This window comes from Dunckerocampus dactyliophorus, chromosome 3 (genome assembly GCF_027744805.1).
Source record: "Dunckerocampus dactyliophorus isolate RoL2022-P2 chromosome 3, RoL_Ddac_1.1, whole genome shotgun sequence".
Lineage (NCBI taxonomy): Eukaryota > Metazoa > Chordata > Actinopteri > Syngnathiformes > Syngnathidae > Dunckerocampus > Dunckerocampus dactyliophorus.
Window position 1 is genome coordinate 20,671,102 of NC_072821.1, and position 21,994 is coordinate 20,693,095.

Consider the following 21,994-nt stretch of genomic DNA (forward strand, 5'->3'; position numbering starts at 1 on the left):
TGGAGGATGCATTGAGGACAGAGAAATCAGACCTCCTTTTCGGTAGTTTGAGCTTCATGTTGACACATCCTTTTATAGTTTATGGAAGAATGTCCATTGGGACACAAAGCACCAGCCATTATAAATATAATATGATGTTTATTGAAGTACAGTAATCCCATTCTATTTAGGTGTCAAAAGATTTCAGTTACGCAATTGTGCAAATCTTGACAAAGAATCACTTTGCTCCTGTGTGCCTTTTTATTGTGCAGTGAAATGTGAGGGTTGAATGTTGGTTGAATAAAGCTCTGCTGAGCAATAACGCCAGTGTATTTAGACGAGAGTGCAGTTCACTGTTTGTGCATTCGAGTGATTGTCCTCTGCACTCTGCTTAGCACTGATGCATTGAGAAGTGTAAGGGTACCATATTAAATCGCCACTCTGGTAGAGAAGCCAAAAAGAAACTCTGCAGACTTTCAGATAGGCTTGTATCATAACAATGTGTCTATGCACGCAAGTGAACAACTGTTTTTTCTTTGTTGCCTTCACTCTGAGTTTCCAGCTCATGCGCTTGCCTGTGTGTTGAAACTGCACGGCATGCATCTACTTTATTTGTATGCTGACCACATAAGAAAGCCAGATCAGACATATCACCCCTCTCAAATCAATACGCTTGTCAAACTGTCTGGGGATTTTTTTGTTTTTAATTCTGCTTTTTTCCAGGTCTGTTTTCAATTTATTTTTAAACTACTGTATTATGCCATTTTTTACATTTTTGGTATCCTCGTAATGAGCAACATGTATTAACATGTTACGGCCCTTGAGCCGTTGTGTTGTTTTTGTTGTGAAATTTCTCTCTCTCATTCTCTCTCTCGCTCTCTCCTATGTGCTCAGCAGCTGACCTGACCCAGGTGGACCGAATTGGCCTGGTCTGCTTAAGAAGGGACGAATTGGATGGCCAGTTCTCTCCCTCCTCTGATCAAGACTCAGCAGACATTTTTGTGAGTTTTAAGAGTATCAGTTCACGCATTTTTGTACAATTCTGATGATATTGTTTTTTTGTAGTAAATCTGTTTTTCCTCTACACATTCGTAGCTTTCACATTTGTCCCAGACTTTGCCAGTGTTCGTGCCACTCTTTCCCTCTAGACCACATGTGTCAAACTCAAGGCCCGCGTGCGAAATGTGGCCCGCCACGTCATTTTATGCGGCCCGCGAGAGCAATTAAATAGGTCAAAAGCGTGCTCTGATCAAAAACTACATTTCCCACAATGCCTATCGACTACAATACGAAGTGATGGCTCACCGCCACTAAACGGAGGGACTCTAATCAATGCCAACGAGTTGAATTGACAAATAATGATCCCAAAATGTCCAGGGAGAGAAAAGTTGATGCGGATAGAAGACCGTTTCAAGAAAGATGGGAAGGCAGGTACTTGTCTGTGCTTCAAGGAGAAAGACCGATATGTGTTTTGTGTTACGAAGCGGTGTCGGTTGTTAAAGAGTACAATCTGCGTCGGCATTTTGACACTAAACACGGAGCTAAGTACGCCAAAGCTAGCCTTCAAGAAAAGCAACAAATTGCCCAAGAATTAAAAGGCAAACTGTGGTTGCAGCAGAGTGTGGTCACGAAATCCACAGCCAAAAACAATGCGGCAATGGAAGCTAGCTTTATTGTGGCTGAAGAAATTGCCCACGCTTCCAAGTGTTTTTCAGAGGGAGCGTTGTTTGAAGCTGTGCATGCTGAAGGTCTGTGAGCAGGTGTGTCCCGACCAATTACAGATTTAAAAAAATATCAGTTTTTAGGTTAGTTATTAACCTAAAAACTTGACCAATATACTGAGTCAACTATTATTTTGTCATTTTTAGTTGATTACATATTATTTATGTGTAGCTGCTGTTGCAATTATTTAGTATTTGCAGGTTTTATGTTTGTATGCAGACAAATGATTGTAGTCAAACCATCAGTTGGATGCAAGACTGTGCAGCCTTTTTTTGTAAAATGCTACATCTGTCATACATGTTGTTAGCAGCTCACAATTGTTGATTTTACAGTAATTAAGCCCATTTTAACTTGGACAAAAACGTTTTGAACAAAGTTAATGTCATAACTTTATGTTATTTTTCTTAATTCACTTGGATAGTTTGATCCTTGATTGATGGAGTAGTGTGGGTTTCATAAGCTGACAAATTCAAATGATTTATGTTGTAACAGAGCAACAAGTAAAGATATTTTTTTTCTATGCAACTGTAATGTTTGTCATAAATTTAGAGTTATTTAACATGAAGGAGTTGTTACGTTTATTTTACATTACATTCGATTACATTTAGTTTTATTTATAAGTTACATCTGGCCCATTGAGGACAGCCATTATGTCGATGTGACCCGAAGTGAAAATTAGTTTGACACCCCTGCTCTAGACTGAGCTCATGACATGTAACTACAATGGAGTCAGTGCCTCACCGCACGTCGCTGGGTGGTGCGGTACAGAGCAAATTATCTGGTTGATACTGAACTTGTGGTATATCGATTACGATTGGTCAGCATTGTTGGCTGTGTGGCCTTCATCTAACAGAAATATAGATATATTTAACTAGCATGTGTGTTTCTATGATTATATTTGATATTTGGTGTTGAAAACATTTTAGGATATCTATATTTATGTAACCCATCCTGCTTCACACTGCCCGCTCTGGGGCCTCGAACACAGGACCTTCGCAATGGGAGACGAGAGCGCTGACCACACGGCCAAAAGCCCAGACTGTCGACAGCGTGTTCAGCGCAGCTCTTGAGGCAGAGGGAGTGAGGTTTACCAACGTACACTTGCACAGCCTCACAGGCTGGCATCCGTTACATATTTAACTATATAATGTATATGTACATATATATTTAGCATATAATAAGAATAATACTATAAAAATGAAACTTGGATTACTTTAGAGTAATCATGGTTAAGCCCGTATAGGAGTATAGATTTACTATACACTGAAAATGACTTGACCCACAGCCATTATTAACAATAATGGGGCGCTGGGGCAATGCGGGAAACATGAATTCCAACATGTACTGTTCTATCCTGAAGCAGAGCATGGTCCCCTCCCTTGGGAAACTCAGCTGCATGGTAGTTTTCCAACATGATAATGACCCCAAACACAGCAACAAAATGAAAAGTGCCTTGCTTAGGAAGCTGAGGGTGAAGGTAATGGAGTGGCCAAGTGTGTCTCTTCTAGACCTGGACCCAATTGAACACCTCTGGGGCATCCTCAAGCGGAAAGTAGAAGAGTGAAGGTGAGTCAACAAAGAGGGCTGGAAAAGGAAAAGGTGACTGACTGCCATGCCCAAGAGGATTAAGGCAGTGGTAGATAACAATGGTGTTCACACTAAATATTGACACTTTGGACATAATTTGTTCAGAGTGAGGGATTTAGACAATACTATCTAAGCCTGAACTGGATAACAAAAATGAATGTTTTGCAACATTTTGTGACGTCTCAATAAGTTGAAATGTTGAATTTGTGAGACTTTGAAGGGTTAACATTGAATCACTCTGTAAACCTTGTTTTGTTAGAATTTTTAATGTTGTTACTCATTATTTATAGTTACATTTATACTGCAGGAAAACTGCATCCTATGCTAAAATGTACAATACCTCAAAAAAAGGACAGTTTTATCATCCCCTCCTATCACCTAATTTTCACAGCCTCGCCTCTGTGGCCGGCCTCCACACCCTGCAGACACTTCACTCCTGCCTTTCTCCTTCGATCTCCTACCTCTCGCTTTCCTTCGACATCGTCACCATCAGCGTTGAACCTCCTTCGCGTTGAAAGCACTTAATTAATAAGACAAGGCAATCCAAGTCACTCCGCCGTTACATTTAAATATCAATTACACTTTGAATCTCTCATCTCTTTTTAGTCTCTCTTCATTTCCTCAACTCTCACTAATGGAATGAAACATCTGTCTATTTAATGTACAATTTTCTAATTACACCCAGTGAATAAAGGGTAACGCCATATAAAGTTGTGTAATAAGCTCTACTATACAGTGTACTGTATGCTAATAAAGAAAGCATGTAGGCTGCTGTCTTACCAAATATGCAAGGCTGTAGGTGGTGAAAGCAACGCTTCCTTCGCTTGCTTATATGAATGCCTGAATCTGCGTGTGTGTGTGTGTGTGTGTGTGTGTGTGTGTGTGTGTACAGTATGTCAATTGAGCAGAGGCAGTTTGACAAGTTAATCCTTTCTCGGCATCCTAATGGGAACATCCCCCCAGGCCGCTTCTCCTCCTCTCCAGAGATTAGTTTGCATCCCAACTTCCTCCTGTCAGTCTGGTGGCCTCAGGATGGCTTGTGATACACATACCTGACATCTGGTTTCCAAATGATGACAATCCATGAGCGACAACATTGCTGTTCGGAAAAATACTAACTCATAAATATGTTTCACGGTTTGAAAACAGCAAATTCACAACCAATGGACAGGAGGTATGCACATTTTTGTTTAAATCTTGAATTAGCTGAGGAATTAGTAAAGCTGATATCTGCAACAATTTCTGTGATATTCAAGGTCACTAATCAAAATTACCAAGGAAATTACCAATGCTATAGACCACAGAAAGCGTGCAGCTGCAGTATTTATGGATTTGACAAAAGCTTTCGACAATTACTGTAAATTCCGGTGTATAAGCCGCACCAGTGTATAAGCCGCATGTGTCATAAAACGGCATATTGTGGCGCGCATGAGTGTGAGGACCAGTCAGCTCTTTATGTGACAGGAGCCAATCATGAGCTATGAATAAACTCACGACGAGCTTGTCAACCCATTGGAAATTGCAGGAGGTCATTACGCAATATAACTGACTTACGGGTTTATCTTCCAAACAATCAGGGTTTCCGCTACATGTAATGGATCGTGGCAGGGCGCCATGGCTCAGTAAATGCCACCATGCTGAAATTGTGTTGCCTTGCGAGAGGTTTGCGCTTCCTGAGCTTGTTGCTTTAATTTGGTTCCAAAATGTTAATAAAGCCAATGTAACACAAATTCTGTATTGGTTGCTTGTTAATTACAATAATGACAAACTAGAGCGTGATCATGATTAAACCTTCATATCACTTAATCATTTTTAGCAGTAATAAAATTCTGTGGCAAGCTTTGTTAATATAATCACTGTATTTAACAGCTGCCCATTACTGCAAGCAAGAGACAACGATTTACTATAAGCAATTGTAATTGTATTGCAGTTTTAATTCTGTCCAATGAAAGGATAACACGTGTATGCCATATAATGTTTTCATAACATTTATAATTTATTCATCAACTCTCCAGCTTTTCCGGGGTTTATGCTGATCCATCAATTATTCAATCCATATTTGTCTCCATAGACGAGAGAGTTCAGATTTCCACTGAACTTTTGGTTCCTAATTCAAGGCCAAGACAAAGCACCGTTGAGAATTGCACGCTGCAGCTGACCTCAGATCAGCATGGAGCTGCAAATTAAGACAAAATTCAGGCCACAATGGCCGGGCCAAGCGGCAAAATGGGCGATGCTCTGGAGCCCAGCTATTGCTCTAAAACAAAAAAAGAGATGCCTGCCTGTGCTAATGGAATAAATATGTTACACCTGACATCCACCCATTTATCCGTTTACCTCTTATGCTGTTAAAGGTGCTGGATACTATCCTAGTTATGCAGTGTAACTAACACAAAACTAACTAACACACATTTCTATATTTTCTCCAAGTTTGTTTGTTAAACTATTATTTCATGATGAATTGGAAGATTGGAAGCCCATTGTTGAAAGCTTTTTAATACGTTGCCTTGACTGCGGCTGCATTGTCTTTTGCATAACCCTTTTCATTTTGGGTATACAATAGCTGTAATGTATAGGAAATGCTAACTTGACGTAATACGTGACGAACGCTACGTTGCTATTTTCACTGAAATATTACTCAGTTTATGTACACAACTATTGAGGAATTATGGGTAATTATTTTTATTGCCATATTGGTTTGAATTGTGAATTACTGAATGATATCAACTATTTTGATGACCTGTAAACTTTGAAAGTGTGAAAGTGAAATACAAATCATTAGTATTTAGTGTAGTAGTTGCAAAGTTTACCGCTTGGATTGTATATATGCTGTGTGTTTTATAGTAAGAGGTAGATCATTTTGATTGTGTGATATACATGTACAATGTACATAAATACTCATATTTATAAATAAAATAAATACACATATTTTATATGTTTACAGTAGGAGGTAGATCTTTGGGACAAAGTAGCCCACAGGCTGAAAAAGTGTGAGCACCCCTGTGCTATATAGGTACATGTATAGCCTATTATTTACATGTTGACCACAATTAATAAGAATGAAATCCTTTATCCTTTAAAACTTTATTTTAAAAAAAATGCATCGGAATCACCTGTCTGGCCTGTTGGCACTTGACGGCAGAGATAAATTAATGCATTTGTTGTTCAAGCCTGTGGAAACGACCCTAATGTTGACATTAATAAGCCCCTCGCTCTGCAGCAGCTCAACATTTTTTACTTTATTAGAGCCCTGTAAACATGAACTAACACCCCTACAGTCACCTTTTATACTCGTACTACCTAATATACTAGACATGATAAGCAATAAAAAGACATAATAACTGTGGGTGTTACGATTTATTTTAATAACGATTCGATTCGTATCATGATTTGTGGTTCACGATATGATTGAAGAACGATTTTGGTTGATTTAAAACGATAGGATCCAAAATGATTCAGCAACTTTAAATCAATTCAGTAACTTTTTAGCCAAAAATTCAACCAGTGTGACTGTGAAATAAATACCTGGATACTGGACAGTGAAGGGGAAGTTTCATAGATTCACGTTGTTTTTTGTAAGGGAATCAGGTATAAATTATTAATAATGCTGACATACTTAAGAATAAATTATCACTCACTATGACATTTGTCACGTGATCTATATATACGCGCCAGTCTGACATGCACATGTATCTGACGTACACTCCCAGAGTACTGCTAGCTTTGTTTACATCACATTGCGCACAGCTTGGGCGCAGGCTACGGCATTTCTGAAGTGACACAAGAGACGGCCACCGCTTTAAACATAGCAATACAGTGTCTCCTCGTTTATCGCAGGGATAGGCTCCCAAAATAGACCGGGATAAGTGAAATCCGTGAAGTAGCCAATTTATTTTTTTTATAATTATTATATATGTTTTAAGGCTATAAAACCCCTCACCATACACTTTATACACTTTTCTCAGACAGGCATTAACATTTTCTCACATTTCTCTCTTGTTTAAACTGATCAAACTTTGAGGTTAGACACAGAAATCCTCTGACCGTGTCTCTTCGTCCTGGCGCCGTTCCGCTGTACTGTAGCGTTTTTGTATCCTTGTTAAAACATACTGCTCCTCGTTTCCTCCTCCTTCGGTAATGGCGCCCTACAGCCACAACTTCTACCTTCCTTCAGCATGTCCAGAAGTCCAACTTTTTGTGCGATGGTTAGCACTACTTTGCGGTGCGACCGCAGGTGCCTTAGACGGTACAGAACGTTTGGTCGACATCGTGGGTGTTGTCGGGGATAAAACTTGCAAACATAGAGCACTTCAGAGTCATACTGCTAGCGATTGAACATTTAAGTAAATTTGGCAAGCCAAATGCATTCTGTACTGTACAGGAAGGCATGGAGGAGAATGATTGACAATGGTCTACAGTCTTTTAGCCAATCAGGACACAGAACACAATGCATGGGTTCTCCCTTAGCCAATCAGGATGCAGAACACACAAAAACACAGAAAAATTTCCACAAAACAGCAAGTCCACAAAAGGTGAACTGCGATGTAGTGAGGGAACACTGTACTGTATACCAAGCTAACTAGTTAGCCTCAAATTTATTTATCCTAAACTTAAGAATGGGTTTGAAAGTGGGTAAGAAGGACAAAATAAGCAGGCAAATACGCACCACTTCCACACAGAATAATAGGCCATAGACAACCACAAAACGACTATTTATTCATTAATTAATTAATTTTCATCATTCAAAACAACAATAAGGTGAGGGAGTGATATTTGAACCGCAGTGTAGCAAAGAACGACTATATACTAAAATGCTGCAAACTGGAATGCCAGTGTTTGACCTAAAAACGAGAGAGAGCAATTCTGTTGATCTACGTGCCTATGTTTAATAGTTGATTAACATTTTATTTCGTTTGTGATGTTTTATAATAAAATGTTTTGTGTGGCATGTACAATTCATAACATTTTAGTTGAAAGATAAATTGAATTTAAAGAAGCAAATTGGACAATAAGAGATTATATAGCCTGCCTGAGTTGTTGGTCCATATAAAATGCCAGTCAAAAGTACTTATTTATTTCACATACACATAATCCAACTCAATGTCAATTATATTCCAATTATGCAGCAACTAGCCCCATTGGTTTTTAAAAACAGCCAAACAAATGAAAGGTTTCACTCACCGGCTTGATGCGTATTGACGGTGACATTTATCAGCGCACGTGCAGCCACGCCCAGCCCAGATACACCATTCACAGCCTCCACAAGGAATGTGTAGTTGGCGGGCGTTGCAAAATCTAGTATGGCCACAGAGATCCCAGTCAGACCCAGTGGCCGTGGGATGAATCTCAGGTCTGGCTCACATGGCTCGCACTGTGTCACGCCGCTGTCCCCATCGCAGCGCTGGCACAGGACATTGTAGCTGATGTCACTGCGGCCTCCTGTGTCACTCGGAGGCATCCACTGCAGGAAGAGGGCTGTGTCATTGATCAGTGACACCAGGTTCCTGGGTGCTGATGGAGGTCCTATAAGGTGAGAGAAAATATCTCATATTATACAGTATTGCAATATAATACCCAGCAAGACCCAGGGTCAACCCTGGTCAAATTTCGGCTACTCGCAGATTTTTATTAGGAGCCCCCCCCCCCCCCCCCCCCCCCCCCCGTCATCATACTGGGCCCCACTGGTAACTGACGCATAAAAAGCTACTTTTATACTACGTGATTTTAACCTGAATTCACTTATATGCACATTTTGGAGTAAAATTAATACATGAGAAACAAATTGTTCAATAATAGTTTTTAGTACAAAATTGAACCCACTCCCTCTACCGTAAAAGGCAGCAGCTGTACCATTACAACACCAGGGATTGACATGTGAGCAGATTAATTCTTCCATTTTATTCTGTGCGCTGTCAATCATTGCGGCAACGAGTGCAGTGTCAAATGACTCGTCTCTTTTCTGCCTCCCTTCCTCAGGCTGACGTGGTGCGATATCCTCTATGCCTCATCCATTGCGCATTTGCTGATAACGCGGTGCCTTGCACAAAACGGGGCCCCCCATGGTTCATGGGGCCCTACGCACAGCGCCTGGTCTGCATGTAGGGAGGGGCGGCTCTGGCAAGACCTACAACTTGGTGAGGTGAAAAAAAATGATAAAATACAGTGACATTACCCTTCAAGAGTTTACTATAATGATGAAATGAACTGCAATGCATACGGTTTGTTGGAAGTCAACCCTATTCTGAGCAGGTTTTTATGAAGGTAGGAAGGTGTTAACACTAACACTTTAACAGCAATGTGCAGAGGAGGTTCGTGTAACAAACTACTCACACTCACAAAATAATACAAAGACCTTTGAGTAACAAGTGATCAAATTTTAAATACATGTGTGAATTTGGATGAAGTGCCTTACTTGGTGATGAAGTATCTTACTTGGCAAAGTGAACAAAAAGCTGCAAGTGCAAGTGGGTATTTAAGAAGCGTGTGGGTGAGTGAGTGGGTGGCGGTCAGAAGTCTCTGTTTCAAGCCAACATGCTGTGGCTCAATTTCTCAGATATACATATTTCTAAAGTTTTGAATGTAACACATTTACTCATGTAGAAGCTGATAGTCTCTGATGAAGCCGTACGTTGACATTGAGCTTAATCCTTGTGATACAGCACATACATTATGTTGAAAACAATTAATTTAAAGCAGACGAAGGGAAATCTAGTGATACAGATTATTACTACATAATAGACATTAACAGAGGGAAAATAATATTTTCAGCAAACTAGTTTGCGCATACTTGTGCAAGCCATAGTAGAGGGGTCCTTGTTAGCCCTGTAGAAGCCTTTCTCACAATGACACATGGTGGCGGCCTGGTCATGGCTGGAACTATGTAGAGGACACTGAGAGCATTTCATGTTCCCGGCGTACGGTTTGAAGAAACCAGGCTTACAGGCTGAAAAACAGTCAAAAGCAGACAAAGTCAGTTAGACAATGTTCCTTTGTAATGTACATGAAATGCATACAGTAGCTCCAGTTACTCTTGGACCACTCTCACATCCCGATTAGCTTTCTAACAATGGCTTACATTTCAGGGTGCAATATCCAAGCAGTGTCACGGTGTTACGCTGCCTCCCTTGTAAACTTTGAACATTACCTCAGCCTGTTCCAAACAGGAATTTTGTAGATGGATTAGTAGATAATATTGAGTTTTTATGATGATGCATTAGAAAAAAACAAGACGTAACTATAGACTTTCAGATTTTATCTAAGAGTTATCATAAAAATACAGTGTTGACAATTTTGCATGATCCAAAGTGTACCACATCATCTATCAGACATGCCAGAGGGAGTGCTATTACATGGGCATAACACTATGAATTGTGAGGTGTCTCTCTGTTCAGAATAGGCCAAATGCTACACAGCTGATAGGACTACACTTCAAGGCTCGGTTTAATAATGACAAAAAAAAAAAAAAAAAAATTCAACGGCACAGCCAGTGGCCTGATCTCAACCCAACTGTGCATAATGTTCTGTTACTTCAGATGAAAATGAAGGCAGCAAGACACACGAACTAGAAAAATGTCATGGAAATACAATTCCGAGGGCACCAGACTTGAGGATTTTATTTTTCAAGTATTAAAAATTATGTTTTTAAATTTTAAGTAAATTCCCGTGAAGAAGCCGCTGTTTTTTTCTTAAACGTTGAACATTGTGGCTAATTTATGGCTAATCTCATGACATCTCCTTTACTTCCGAACTACTACTAATTGTTTAAATACTGTGTGGAAATACAGTGAGGAAACAATAGCTCTTTCATTTTTTTTGTCTTGCACACAGCAACTTAACACTCAAAAGGTAGAGATGACAAACATACAAACATGTACCAGTACGAGTTGGTACATGTTTGTATATTAAACTCTCTTAAAGTTTTCCAATAATTCATTGCGTTTGAACAACGCATTCATTCGGGCGTTGCAATGACATCAGCCTCACTCTGGGCTCCGGGCTCCCTCTTGTGGACAGAGGCAGCATTGCAGCACCTTCCATCCATTTTCTATGCTGCTTGTCTTCTAATTAAATGCTTTGCTCAAACCAAATGTATTATGGGAAAACTTTTTTAAACTCATATTGGTACATGTTTGTATATTCATTAGGTATACCTTTTGAGTGTTAATTTGCTGTGTGATGAATTTAGTGTTGTTTGGAAGATGACACCGTGAGTCAGACTTATTGAGTAATGACCTCCTGCAATTTCCAATGAGTTGACAAGCTTGTGTGTTTTTTCATCGATCATTGGCTCCTGTCAAATAAAGAGCTGCCTGGTCCTCGTGGACTCCTGCACGCCACAATATGACATTTTATGAGGTGGACACGTGCGGCTTAAATATGTACAAATATGTTTTTTTCTTGTAAATTTAGTGGGTGTGGCTTACACATCGGAATTTATGGTATTTCTGAGCCCCTGAAAATGGAGGTACTCTGCATACAATAGATACAAATAAATTAAATACTGATGTTTGTGAAACCTTTGAATTAAATTTGAAAATTGGCACTTCAAGTAAATGTTGTTTGTTTTAAGTTGTTTTTTTTTTCAGGCTTCTGCTATCTGCAATGTTTGATGAGGCAAAGATTCATGACTTTTTTGAGGGTGCACCACTGAGAGGGTTTGGAAATTCACATGGAGCTTGCACAGGCAAAAAAAAAGGTAATATAGCGCCTTACATTCTGCACGATAGTTAATTCCCTTGAGAAGCCTTTTTTTATTACAGCTTGGCAAAGTGAGGAGTGGACGGACAGTGTTTTTGCTGCAGGAAGCCAAAAGTTTTTGTTGACTTATTTTAGACCGTGTTATAATGGAGTCTATAAAAGACATACGATTCACAGTCAGACTAGCGCTTGGATGTCTGATGTAAAATTCATGGCAGTCCATCTGAATATTGCAGGGATATTTTACTCTGAGCTACAAATATCCACCCCATGATGCTGACGTTTTCTGCAAACATAGTAGGAACAAAGGCAGTCATAAATAATTGGAATAGTTGTGATGATTCACTCTGAGAAAAGTGATGAACACACCAACAGATGTTTTAAAACCGTAGTTATCAGCTTGTTTGTAAGATTATTTCATACTTAAAACTACAAAAAGTCCATAAATAATAGTTTAGACCCATGTTGCAATTCAGTAAGAAAATACATTCCATAACAATTTGTTTTTCATGCACGTAAAAAGCTATTAGCATACTAATAAGCTGATCTAAAAGATTCTTTCACTCAAAATATCCCTGAATGTATTATGGTCCATTCTGCTGAGCCATGTTTTCTTCAGGTTTCCAGCTACACCTTAGTTCAATTTCTCCTACCTCATTACCACATCAGGTTCTCTGCAATTCTACCAACATATTTCTTATTTTTTCTATCACCTCAACCAGCCCTCCTTTCCTATCGCTTATATTTTTCTCCTTTTTGGGAGGATATTTTCCTTCCGCTTTCCTTTCCCTCACCTTTTCCATCAGAAGATGGAAAAAACCAATGTGAATTGATTCCTTTTCCCCCCCGACTTATCTCAGCTGAGAATAGAGAACTAATAATGCAGTCATTTAATATTCTGGTGGACAGTGGTCTGTATTGTTTTTATTTTTTACATGGTTAATGTGGTCACAATGTGTGTGATGGTTATGCATTAAAATGACAAAATTATCACACATAAGTTATAGGCTACAAAATGAGCCAACCAAAAAACTTGCAAGCAAGAGCATACAGTATTTAAGAAGTTTTTCTTAAAATTTGAATTTTTCCTATGACAGCAGAGCCAAGCTGTGTTAATCTAAATTACTCGCTCTTTTCTCACTAATGATCACAATCAGGTAACAACACTGCACAATAGTACCTCTGCTGGTATGTGGCGGTAATGTCCAATCTCGCTCATAGCTGGAAACAGACACAAGTGTATCTGTAGTATGCTATACTGTTCGCTATATTGTCAACATGTACTTCTCACACCAGATTTGTTTATAGCACATTTTCTTTTTCGAAGTGTGTCTTGGTATGATGTGTGATTCTTGGCCTGCTGTGTTCCTATTATTACATGAAATATATTTTTAGTAGGGTTGTAAATCTCTTTGTGATAGACGATGCAATACGCATCTAGATACACAGGCTACGATGCGATTCAAAACAATATATTTAAAAACTGAATGATTTCATATGAGTCAATACTGTGTACAAACGATTCAATTTAATTAGAGTCGAAAAAGATTCTACGGTTACATTTGTTGACGTAGACATTCATCTTACTTTATATAATAAAGAAACCAATTGTATTGTATAGAAGTGGCATTATTACAGTATTTTCAAATGTGTAAAAGAGCACATCATATCCCCAAGCATGCTGTAAGGCACTGGTCCCCAGCCACCGGGCCACCTTTCAGCCGCAATTATAAAAAAAATAAATAAATAATAATAATAATAATTTCTAAATAATTACAACACATTTTATGTAAAAGGAGATCAATTTTGGAAATATGGACCATTATTTTATTGAAAAAATAATATAGTTAGAAGTCACCTGGTTTTGCATGTTTATGTTGTTTATGTCGCTTTCTCCCCTTTCTCCCACACTCATTCTTCTTTCGCCTCATATTTGGTCCCCAATGCTGATACTATGTGGAAATGCATAAAGGTATGTAAGATTTGATGACGTTACTGAGTGCTAATATGCATACTTGTTCAGGGCACAACCTCAAGTTAATTCATGCTAGCACACATCAAACGGCGATGTATAATCTCTCGGAAAAACTAACTCCAGGCTCGTCCTGGTGGATGATGGGTCTGTATTCATTTACTACTTTGAATTTGATGTTGTTCTTGTCTTGTCTCCGATGCTTTTAAAAGGCAGTGTCATAAAAGTTTGAATGGTTTAAATGAGGGCGCTAACCAGAGTTCTCTTTAGATGAAATGTCTGAACTTCTCAATGAATTGTTTTAATGATATGAACTTTTTGATCAACTTTATGATGAATTTCTTACAGGGCTATTTTCAACCAGCATTCATCCATCCATCTTCTATGCTGCTTATCCTCACCAGGGTTGGGGGTATGCTGGAGCCTATCCCAGCTGACTTCGGGCGAGAGGCTGTTTGCTGCCTCAGTGTTGGTGTATGCTATTTTTTTTATGACACCCTTATTTTGTGAACACAAGTAAACAGGATATAGCCCACAGCGCTCTTATTTGGAAGGCCGGAAGTGTGTTGTACAAGTATGAGTTGAGAAGATCCCCTGACTGTTGCCAACGGAGATGGACTGGCATGTGACAGACTTCCCTGATTCTGATCGCTTAGAGAAAGTCCGACAAGACAAGGTTCTCTGTTATCTGTACACCATAAATGTGCGAACATTAATCATGTTGCTTGTGCACCGTTCTCTGCATGATATCATTGTGTTGCAAATGTCGCACTGAGCGAACCTCTCTTTTTTATGAAGTTAAGCCAAGTTCTTAAATTAAGCAGCTTCTTCTTCGCTGGTGCTTCTTCGTCGTTGGTGCTTGTGGCTATTTCTTCCCGTCAGCAAAGTGGGCATAGAAACTAGGAATCGACCTAAAAACATTTAAACAATCCCGGGAGAGTCCCAGGTCCCATCGATGATCGAGACTCGATGCCCAACCCCAGCCATGATCCAACCCAGTGCACTCAGGCGGTAGGCTGACCTTGCACACTAAGCTGAGAGGAGACGCTTGCGGCAGCCTCATCTTAGGTTTTTGCCCTTAAGAAAATGTATAATACAGTTCCATGGACCAATGTTAATATTTATTTGATGTTATCATTAATTGCTTTGTATTTTTTATCATGACAGGTGCCTCTCCTGACCGTACATCACTTGTTCTTGTGTGTCTCTCTTAAACGAACACAAACAAGTTGAACTTGGGCCTTTGTAAAGCCTTGACTATATAGATCCGGGGTGTTATTTTCACTCTGTAATTGTAATATATTCACTGAACAACAACTTCTACACACCAGCATAGCGAATTGGTCCATGAGCCTGTTATTGATATTCTAACAAGCAAATGTCCCAGTATGTATTTTTTGGGTACATTTGAATTTGGAGATTTCTCAATGCACTGCAGTGAGAATACAAAATCCAAATGCAAGATGGGCACACACGAAGTGAGAGTAAAATAGACAGAGATTCAAACTGATGCTTATACACCTAATGAAAAAAGTTATTTGGTAATTTCAATGACCATTCCAGCATATTCACATGAATGTTACATTGTGTGTACTTTATGTTGCAATCCTGCCAAAGGCAACCAACGGAGATTCATTTGAGCTTGCAGGTGCTGGTTACACTCTCCTAGAAGCTGCGACGATCACCTTCAGAAAGCAATTTCAATCCAATTTGTTCAGTTCTTTGGCATTTTGTAAGCCAATGCATTCTTATTCATGAAAGGCACACTTTTTGCACAAAATATGTATTCACAATGCAAACCAATAGTGCCTTCCTGTAAAATACATAAATAATGCCAATCTGTTTACTAGGTTAGAAACTTACTTAATGAAGGAAAGACCGTATGCTGAGTGCTCATGTGGTGAGGACACCTAATTCAACCATTGGTCCCTTTTTCATCTTGTTTTTTTTTAAATCCAACAACATATAAAATTACATTTAAGCAATATTAGCATTACGTGCATGTTATCACATTGTTGTTGATGTGTCAGTCTGTTAACATGTTGAGAGTTTGACGACTGGTGTCGTTCAGACTGCTTACTGGAAAAATAGAGTGACATATTGGCATTAGAATCAAGGACTTGAAACAATTAAAGCAGAATCCTAAAACTAAAAGAAGTCATGGGCTAAAATGTCCCAACATTCTGGAAAAATAAAAAGGCATGGTTTTTGGACAGATTTGTACCGATTCGGCCACCGTTAAAGCAACGTGTTGGAAAATATGTAAAAGATACCGAACCGCAGGTGCTATGCTGTAAGAATACATCTTCAAAGCTTTAACAACAAAAAAACACAATTTATGTCAAAGTAAATGACACACACAGGTTGTAGAGCATGATATCGTGTCAGGCAGAATGCATACACTTGTTTTTGGATCTATTATTCAAAACATGTTTTATTGTATCATGCGTTTAACTTGCATCTCCATTGGCTGCTCGGTGTGTCCATTAGAAAACGCACATCATCTTCAGACATCAGCGTGCCCATTCCAATTTTTTAAGTAGACTTAAAGTTGGTCAACACACAACTGCTGTTATAGTCAAAGGCTACGTTCACCCTGCAGGGTATGATGCCCAGTTTGGACTTTTTGTTCAAATCTGTTCCTTTTATGTACATAGTCACTCACATCACCAAAAAATTGGACTTGTATTTGTGTAAAGTGTGGACGCAACGTGTCCGGGAAGTGACGCGCATGCATCCGAAACACCAACGTCACATGCATGTGAGTGTGTTTACGGATGTGAACAAGTCCACAATTTGCGGTCTCAGTCGTGCTGCATTTGTGGCAATTTCAAGGATTTTGTGCAACCGGAGTCAACATTTTCTTCACCAAATTATTTTACGTAGGAGATTAAGAAAGACAACAGCAAGACTTTTGCCTATGGCAGTTTGTGGGGAGCTTGAGGAGCGTGTGGGTGGATGTCGGAGCCAGGAGTGGTGGGACATTGACGAGAGCAACTTCACTGAAACGAAATTATTTTTGGATGACAAGAAGAACGTTTGCCTACATCTGTGAGTACTTTCCCCCAACATTCGCACAGCTATTCAGTCATTTCGACGATATATAGGTCGGATATACGAGACCCGGACATTGAGAATGCAGTAGCATCTGATACATATCGGATTTATATCCACGTACAAAAGAGGCCTGGGTCGGATTTGAAAAACATCCGAATTGTGACATGAAAAAGGTACAGATCACACAAAAAAAATAATTTGTTTCTGGTTCAAACTGTTTCCATTATAAAACTTTATTAACTATATGGTCAATGTTTTAATTAACCTTTTAACATGGCTAACTTTAATAGACAGAGGGCAAAATAAATATTTGATCCCTTTCCAACCAGCAAGAATTCTGATCCCCACAGACCAGTTATGTGTTGATAAAGCACACAAATTAGTCCTGTACCTTCAGCCTGAACACTGGTGAGAAAGACTATAATATAATTATAATATAACTACAATATAATTCATAAATATAAAGGTAAGAGTCAATTGCACTCGCTTAGGAGCTCCAAGCTTGATTTCACCTTGTGGGGTAAGGATGGTTCTGAGAAAAGTGAGGGATCAGCCCAGAATGACATGAGAGGAACTGGTAAATGGTCTCAAGGGTCCTGGGAGCAAAGGGCAGTCATGCTATTTCTTTTAGGGACCGATTCACCTGACGTTCTTGCAGGCGGTGTGGGTTCAGTTCCCAATCGGTGAAAATGGAGTAATGCTTTAAGCTACGTGCTATTTATATTTCCATCTGCTTAGCAAAATTATTTGTGTATTCAATTGATATTAGTGATGTGCAGATCGGTACAGAAATATCGATACTTCCGATACCAGCTCATCATGCTCTGAAATTGATTCTCAAATCAAAATATAGATACTTTTGATACTTGACCAGATGACCAGTCTTAAACAGAGCCATGTGTGGATTATGAATAAAGTTGTAATTCGTATAGAAGCTCTTAATAATTAATCATCTATTCAAATGGTTTTAATATTTCATTCATTTTCTTTTCGATTGTTTAATATACCATTTTCACATATTTTATATGATTCTGTCCCTTGTTTTTTCTGTTGCTGAATATTAGCTTGGCTATATTGTACATCACCCCGCTACCTCAATATACGTCGGTGTTTAAAATAAGAAAAATTAATTACATCAATTAATTATGAAATTATTTGTTTATTTAAATTATTAATGTACTGAAATTGATAATTTATTTAATTGTTTTAATTATTAAATGCCTTGCATTCCTTATGCTATGATATGAAATACACTATTTTTTTACCAGACACGTTAGAATTGCATAAAATATCGGTATCGGATCAGTATCGCAGATACCAGCCTGAATTGTACTCGGTATCGGATAGGAAACAAAATCAATGGTATCGCACATCATTAATTGATATAATATAATATAGTATATTGCAGTACTCATATTGTGCAAAAAAAGGTCATACCCATGTTCTATGGGTAGACTATGTTGTGGGGCGTTTGGGGTATGCAGGAGTGAGTCGTTCATGACAATAAGACACTTTTTCTAATAAAATCACAAAGAAGCCAAAGTTTGCTAACGTCTGTTAATGACAGTTTAAAGTCCAAGGTGTGTTTGAATTTAGAGGAAGAAAATTTGGGTAGGCTTCTGAGGTTCCACTGTACTTGTGCTCGCTCGTACATGTTGTTTTTCAACCAAAAACCTTGGATAATGAACACAATGTTTTGAGGTTGTCATTATCAATAAATGTATAATTATGCTCAATTGAGTTGACTGATGCATGCAGGTAAAAATCAGGTGACTAAATTCGTCATTTACTCTGGATTTTGCTGATTTCAATTAGGGATGGGGCCGATTTGATCTAGTATTGGTATCAGGTTCTGATATCAGCATAATTCGTGGATCGGAAATTTCCGATTCCTGATCCATGAGCGATGTCTATGCTTAGCCGGCTGCTCTGCTAGCTTGCTGCAAAATGTAATGGTGCGTGCTGTAGCTAGCACGGCTAAACTATGTCCTTCCAGAGTTAAGAGTTATAATCCTCGCCTCCATGGTGAACATAAACATCACTTCTCAAACGTATCATGAAGGAGGACGAGGAATAGAGCTGAGCTAAAACAGAGAAGCCATGCTAACTGCTAAGACAGCTTAAATGTATAGTAGCCATACAACAGAAGAACAACTGCATATATATTCATAGCTATGAACAGGAAATTACCAAGTAGCTTAATAAGAGTCTAGAAAGATAATAACACACAACAGCTACACCAGGGGTCACCAACGTTTTTCCTTGTGAGAGCTACTTTTACCAAATGAAAATGGCCAAGAGCTACTCATTTTTGTAACATTTATTTTCAGAGCTTATTTTAAACCCAAACAAAGCGAATATGCTTGTTTTACCAGAATATTAACAAAATGCTGGTGTCCACAACTCACATTTTGTATTTCAGAATGCATTTCTTTCTACTGTTCTTTCATTATTAACTGAAAACCTGAATGAAAAGCAGGCTTGCGGGCACCTCATGTGGTCGTGGGGGGCTACCTGGTGCCCGCGGGCACCACGTTGGTGACCCCTGAGCTACACAGACCAACTACACTGTGAAGACCATCCGAAAAACGGAAATGATGCTTTACTTTAGAGGAGGAGCCTTTGTAACCAGTAACCTGTTTTGAAGTGGTTCTATTACAATTTATACGCCAAAGAATTTATCGTGATATACATCATTATCGCAAATATATATCACAATACAGTCCCTTGTTTATCGCAGTTAATTGGTTCCAGACCTGACTGTAATAAGTGAATGTCTGCGATTTAGGATTAATTGTTAATAAATGGAATATTTTTGTAGTTAGATCATAGAAAATACTTAGGAATATTTTTTAACATTATTAGAGCTGTCTAGACATGAAATAACAACCTCACAGTAACCTTTCCACTCGTATTACCCAACACAGTAGACATAATAACAGAATATAAGCCATTAAGACATAAATAAGACATGTACTCATGTGTGTTCTGTAAATGTGTTCCGGTGCTAGGGGGAGCTCAGTGGGTGGCGGACAGGAAGCAATGTCATGGGTTCAGAGTTGAGTTTTAGTTTGGCGTAGGTCAAAGACGGACAGTAGCCCGTGTAGTACTTTTTATTAGCAATTATTGTGCTTGTTGTGAGATAATTCAAACCTGAAATAAAAGCCTGCTGATCAAGCCGGCAATCACGTCTGGTGATTGCTTGTCTCACCAATCATTTCAGTAACATTACTGACACCTAGTAACCAGTGTAGCATACTACATACTAGAATTTGAAAGTGTCCATTTTTAAGCATGGCATTGCTCAGTTTAGGCCAAGAATACATAAAATGTGCTTAAATATGCATAATTTTGACTAATAATAGGCGGTATTCAACCACGAAACACCAATCATTTATTAGTAAATACATTTTTGAATCAACACAATAGCGTGAGAGAGCGATGTTTGAACTGCGGCGTGGCGAGGTACAACTGTATGGAATTTTGGCCATATCGCCCGTCCCTTATCACAAATTTTCCGCTGTGTGGAAATATTTTACATTTTCCTGTTGACGGGATTTTTCTTACTTCGTTTTCAGAGCTTACACTTAGCTCACGTTACCTTTTGGGGCGTGTTTGCATATGTTCGTACATGTCATACTTGCCCATAGAGAGGAGTTTATTACATGCAAAATCAACATTAATGATTAGAACAATATTGAAGCAGTGCTCTGGTATCAGAATAGTATTGGTGCCTGCAGATATCCATATTCAGGTATCAGGAATTAAACGGAAGAGAAAAAATGTGGGTCCCTTATGTGCATCACTAATTTCAATTTATAATACCAATGTAGTGCTTTAATGAGCACGGTGGAAGCATATGGTTTTACTTTTCTCCCTTTTGAAAGTAACATAAACAAGATTTTTAGCTCACTTCCTCCTCCTTCTTCACTCAAAGTCCAAAAAATATATTGAATGTATGCATTCTGACATGTCACAACTAACATAGTTTCCAAAACACAAACATACCAGGTTTTTATTCTACAGTGACAATACTCTGATTAAACATGAGATCACCTGCAGGGGCCAATCACGCACATTTGCATGAACGTAATGACACAGTTGCAAAGAGTAGTTTGGACGTAAAGAGTTGGAAGTTTTCTCTTGGCTCTTGGTTGTCAGAAACAGATGGAGCCAGAGCGCGTTTAGCCTGGTCTACGAGCTTTGATATGCAGATGGCGAGTTCACACAGAATGAGTGATGCTCCAGTCTGGGAGGACGGCGATGAGGCCTGAGTAAACACAGTCCTTAATGGACAATGACTCAGATACAACGAAAAGAATGTATTGATTTCCTCATCGCTCATCCTGCTGTACTTTCTAACCCGATCAATCGAGGGCTTTGAGACAGCAGAGGTCATCAGAGAGCAGGCTAAGTAAGGTAAACTGACCTCTGACTCTGAGTGGTCACAGTCAGAGAAGAGAAAGCAAAGCGGGCTTATTGTATTGTTGAACTTTGTTCATTTGCTTCACCATTCAACTCAGTGTTTTTCTCACAGACATTTAGAAGGACGTTGTATGAATAATTAAGCGCTGTATTGTGTTGCGTATTGTGAACTGGACTATTTTTCAGCAATAGAAGCGTTGAAAAGCTTGCGCTGGAGATGATGCTTCTCAAAAAAAATATGTCAGATTTTTAATAATTACTGCACGAAAAACAACTCAGAGGCTCTTTGGCTAGACGATAAGAGGAGGCATGGTGCAGACTGATATCTTAGAATTCAGCTGCGGAACATGATATTGTGAAGCCAAAATATTGGAATGTGAAAATGTGTAATTACTTAGCACACTTGTGGGTTTTGGTTCTTGTTTGCATCTTTATTGGGATTCAACTCATGTTCCAAAAGCTTCCCCCGCAGTTCAGGGTCTCCTTTGGAATATGATGGCGTGATGAAAGGATGTGGAACAAATAGCATTAGTACTATGAGTACTATGATGTTGC

The 21,994-nt window shown here is 38.9% G+C and overlaps 1 protein-coding gene across 2 annotated transcripts in view; it reads right to left on the bottom strand.

Annotated features, from left to right (window-relative positions):
- The window catches only part of LOC129177986 (ephrin type-A receptor 6-like), a 70,742-nt gene that overhangs the window by 15,143 nt on the left and 33,605 nt on the right, over positions 1 to 21,994 (bottom strand). For both annotated transcript variants that reach the window (XM_054769578.1, XM_054769579.1), the window contains exons 7-8: positions 10,076 to 10,231; positions 8,470 to 8,811 (exon numbers count right to left, since the gene is read on the bottom strand). In XM_054769578.1, coding sequence (XP_054625553.1) covers positions 8,470 to 8,811; positions 10,076 to 10,231 — 498 coding nt within the window. The remainder of the gene's footprint in view (positions 1 to 8,469; positions 8,812 to 10,075; positions 10,232 to 21,994) is intronic.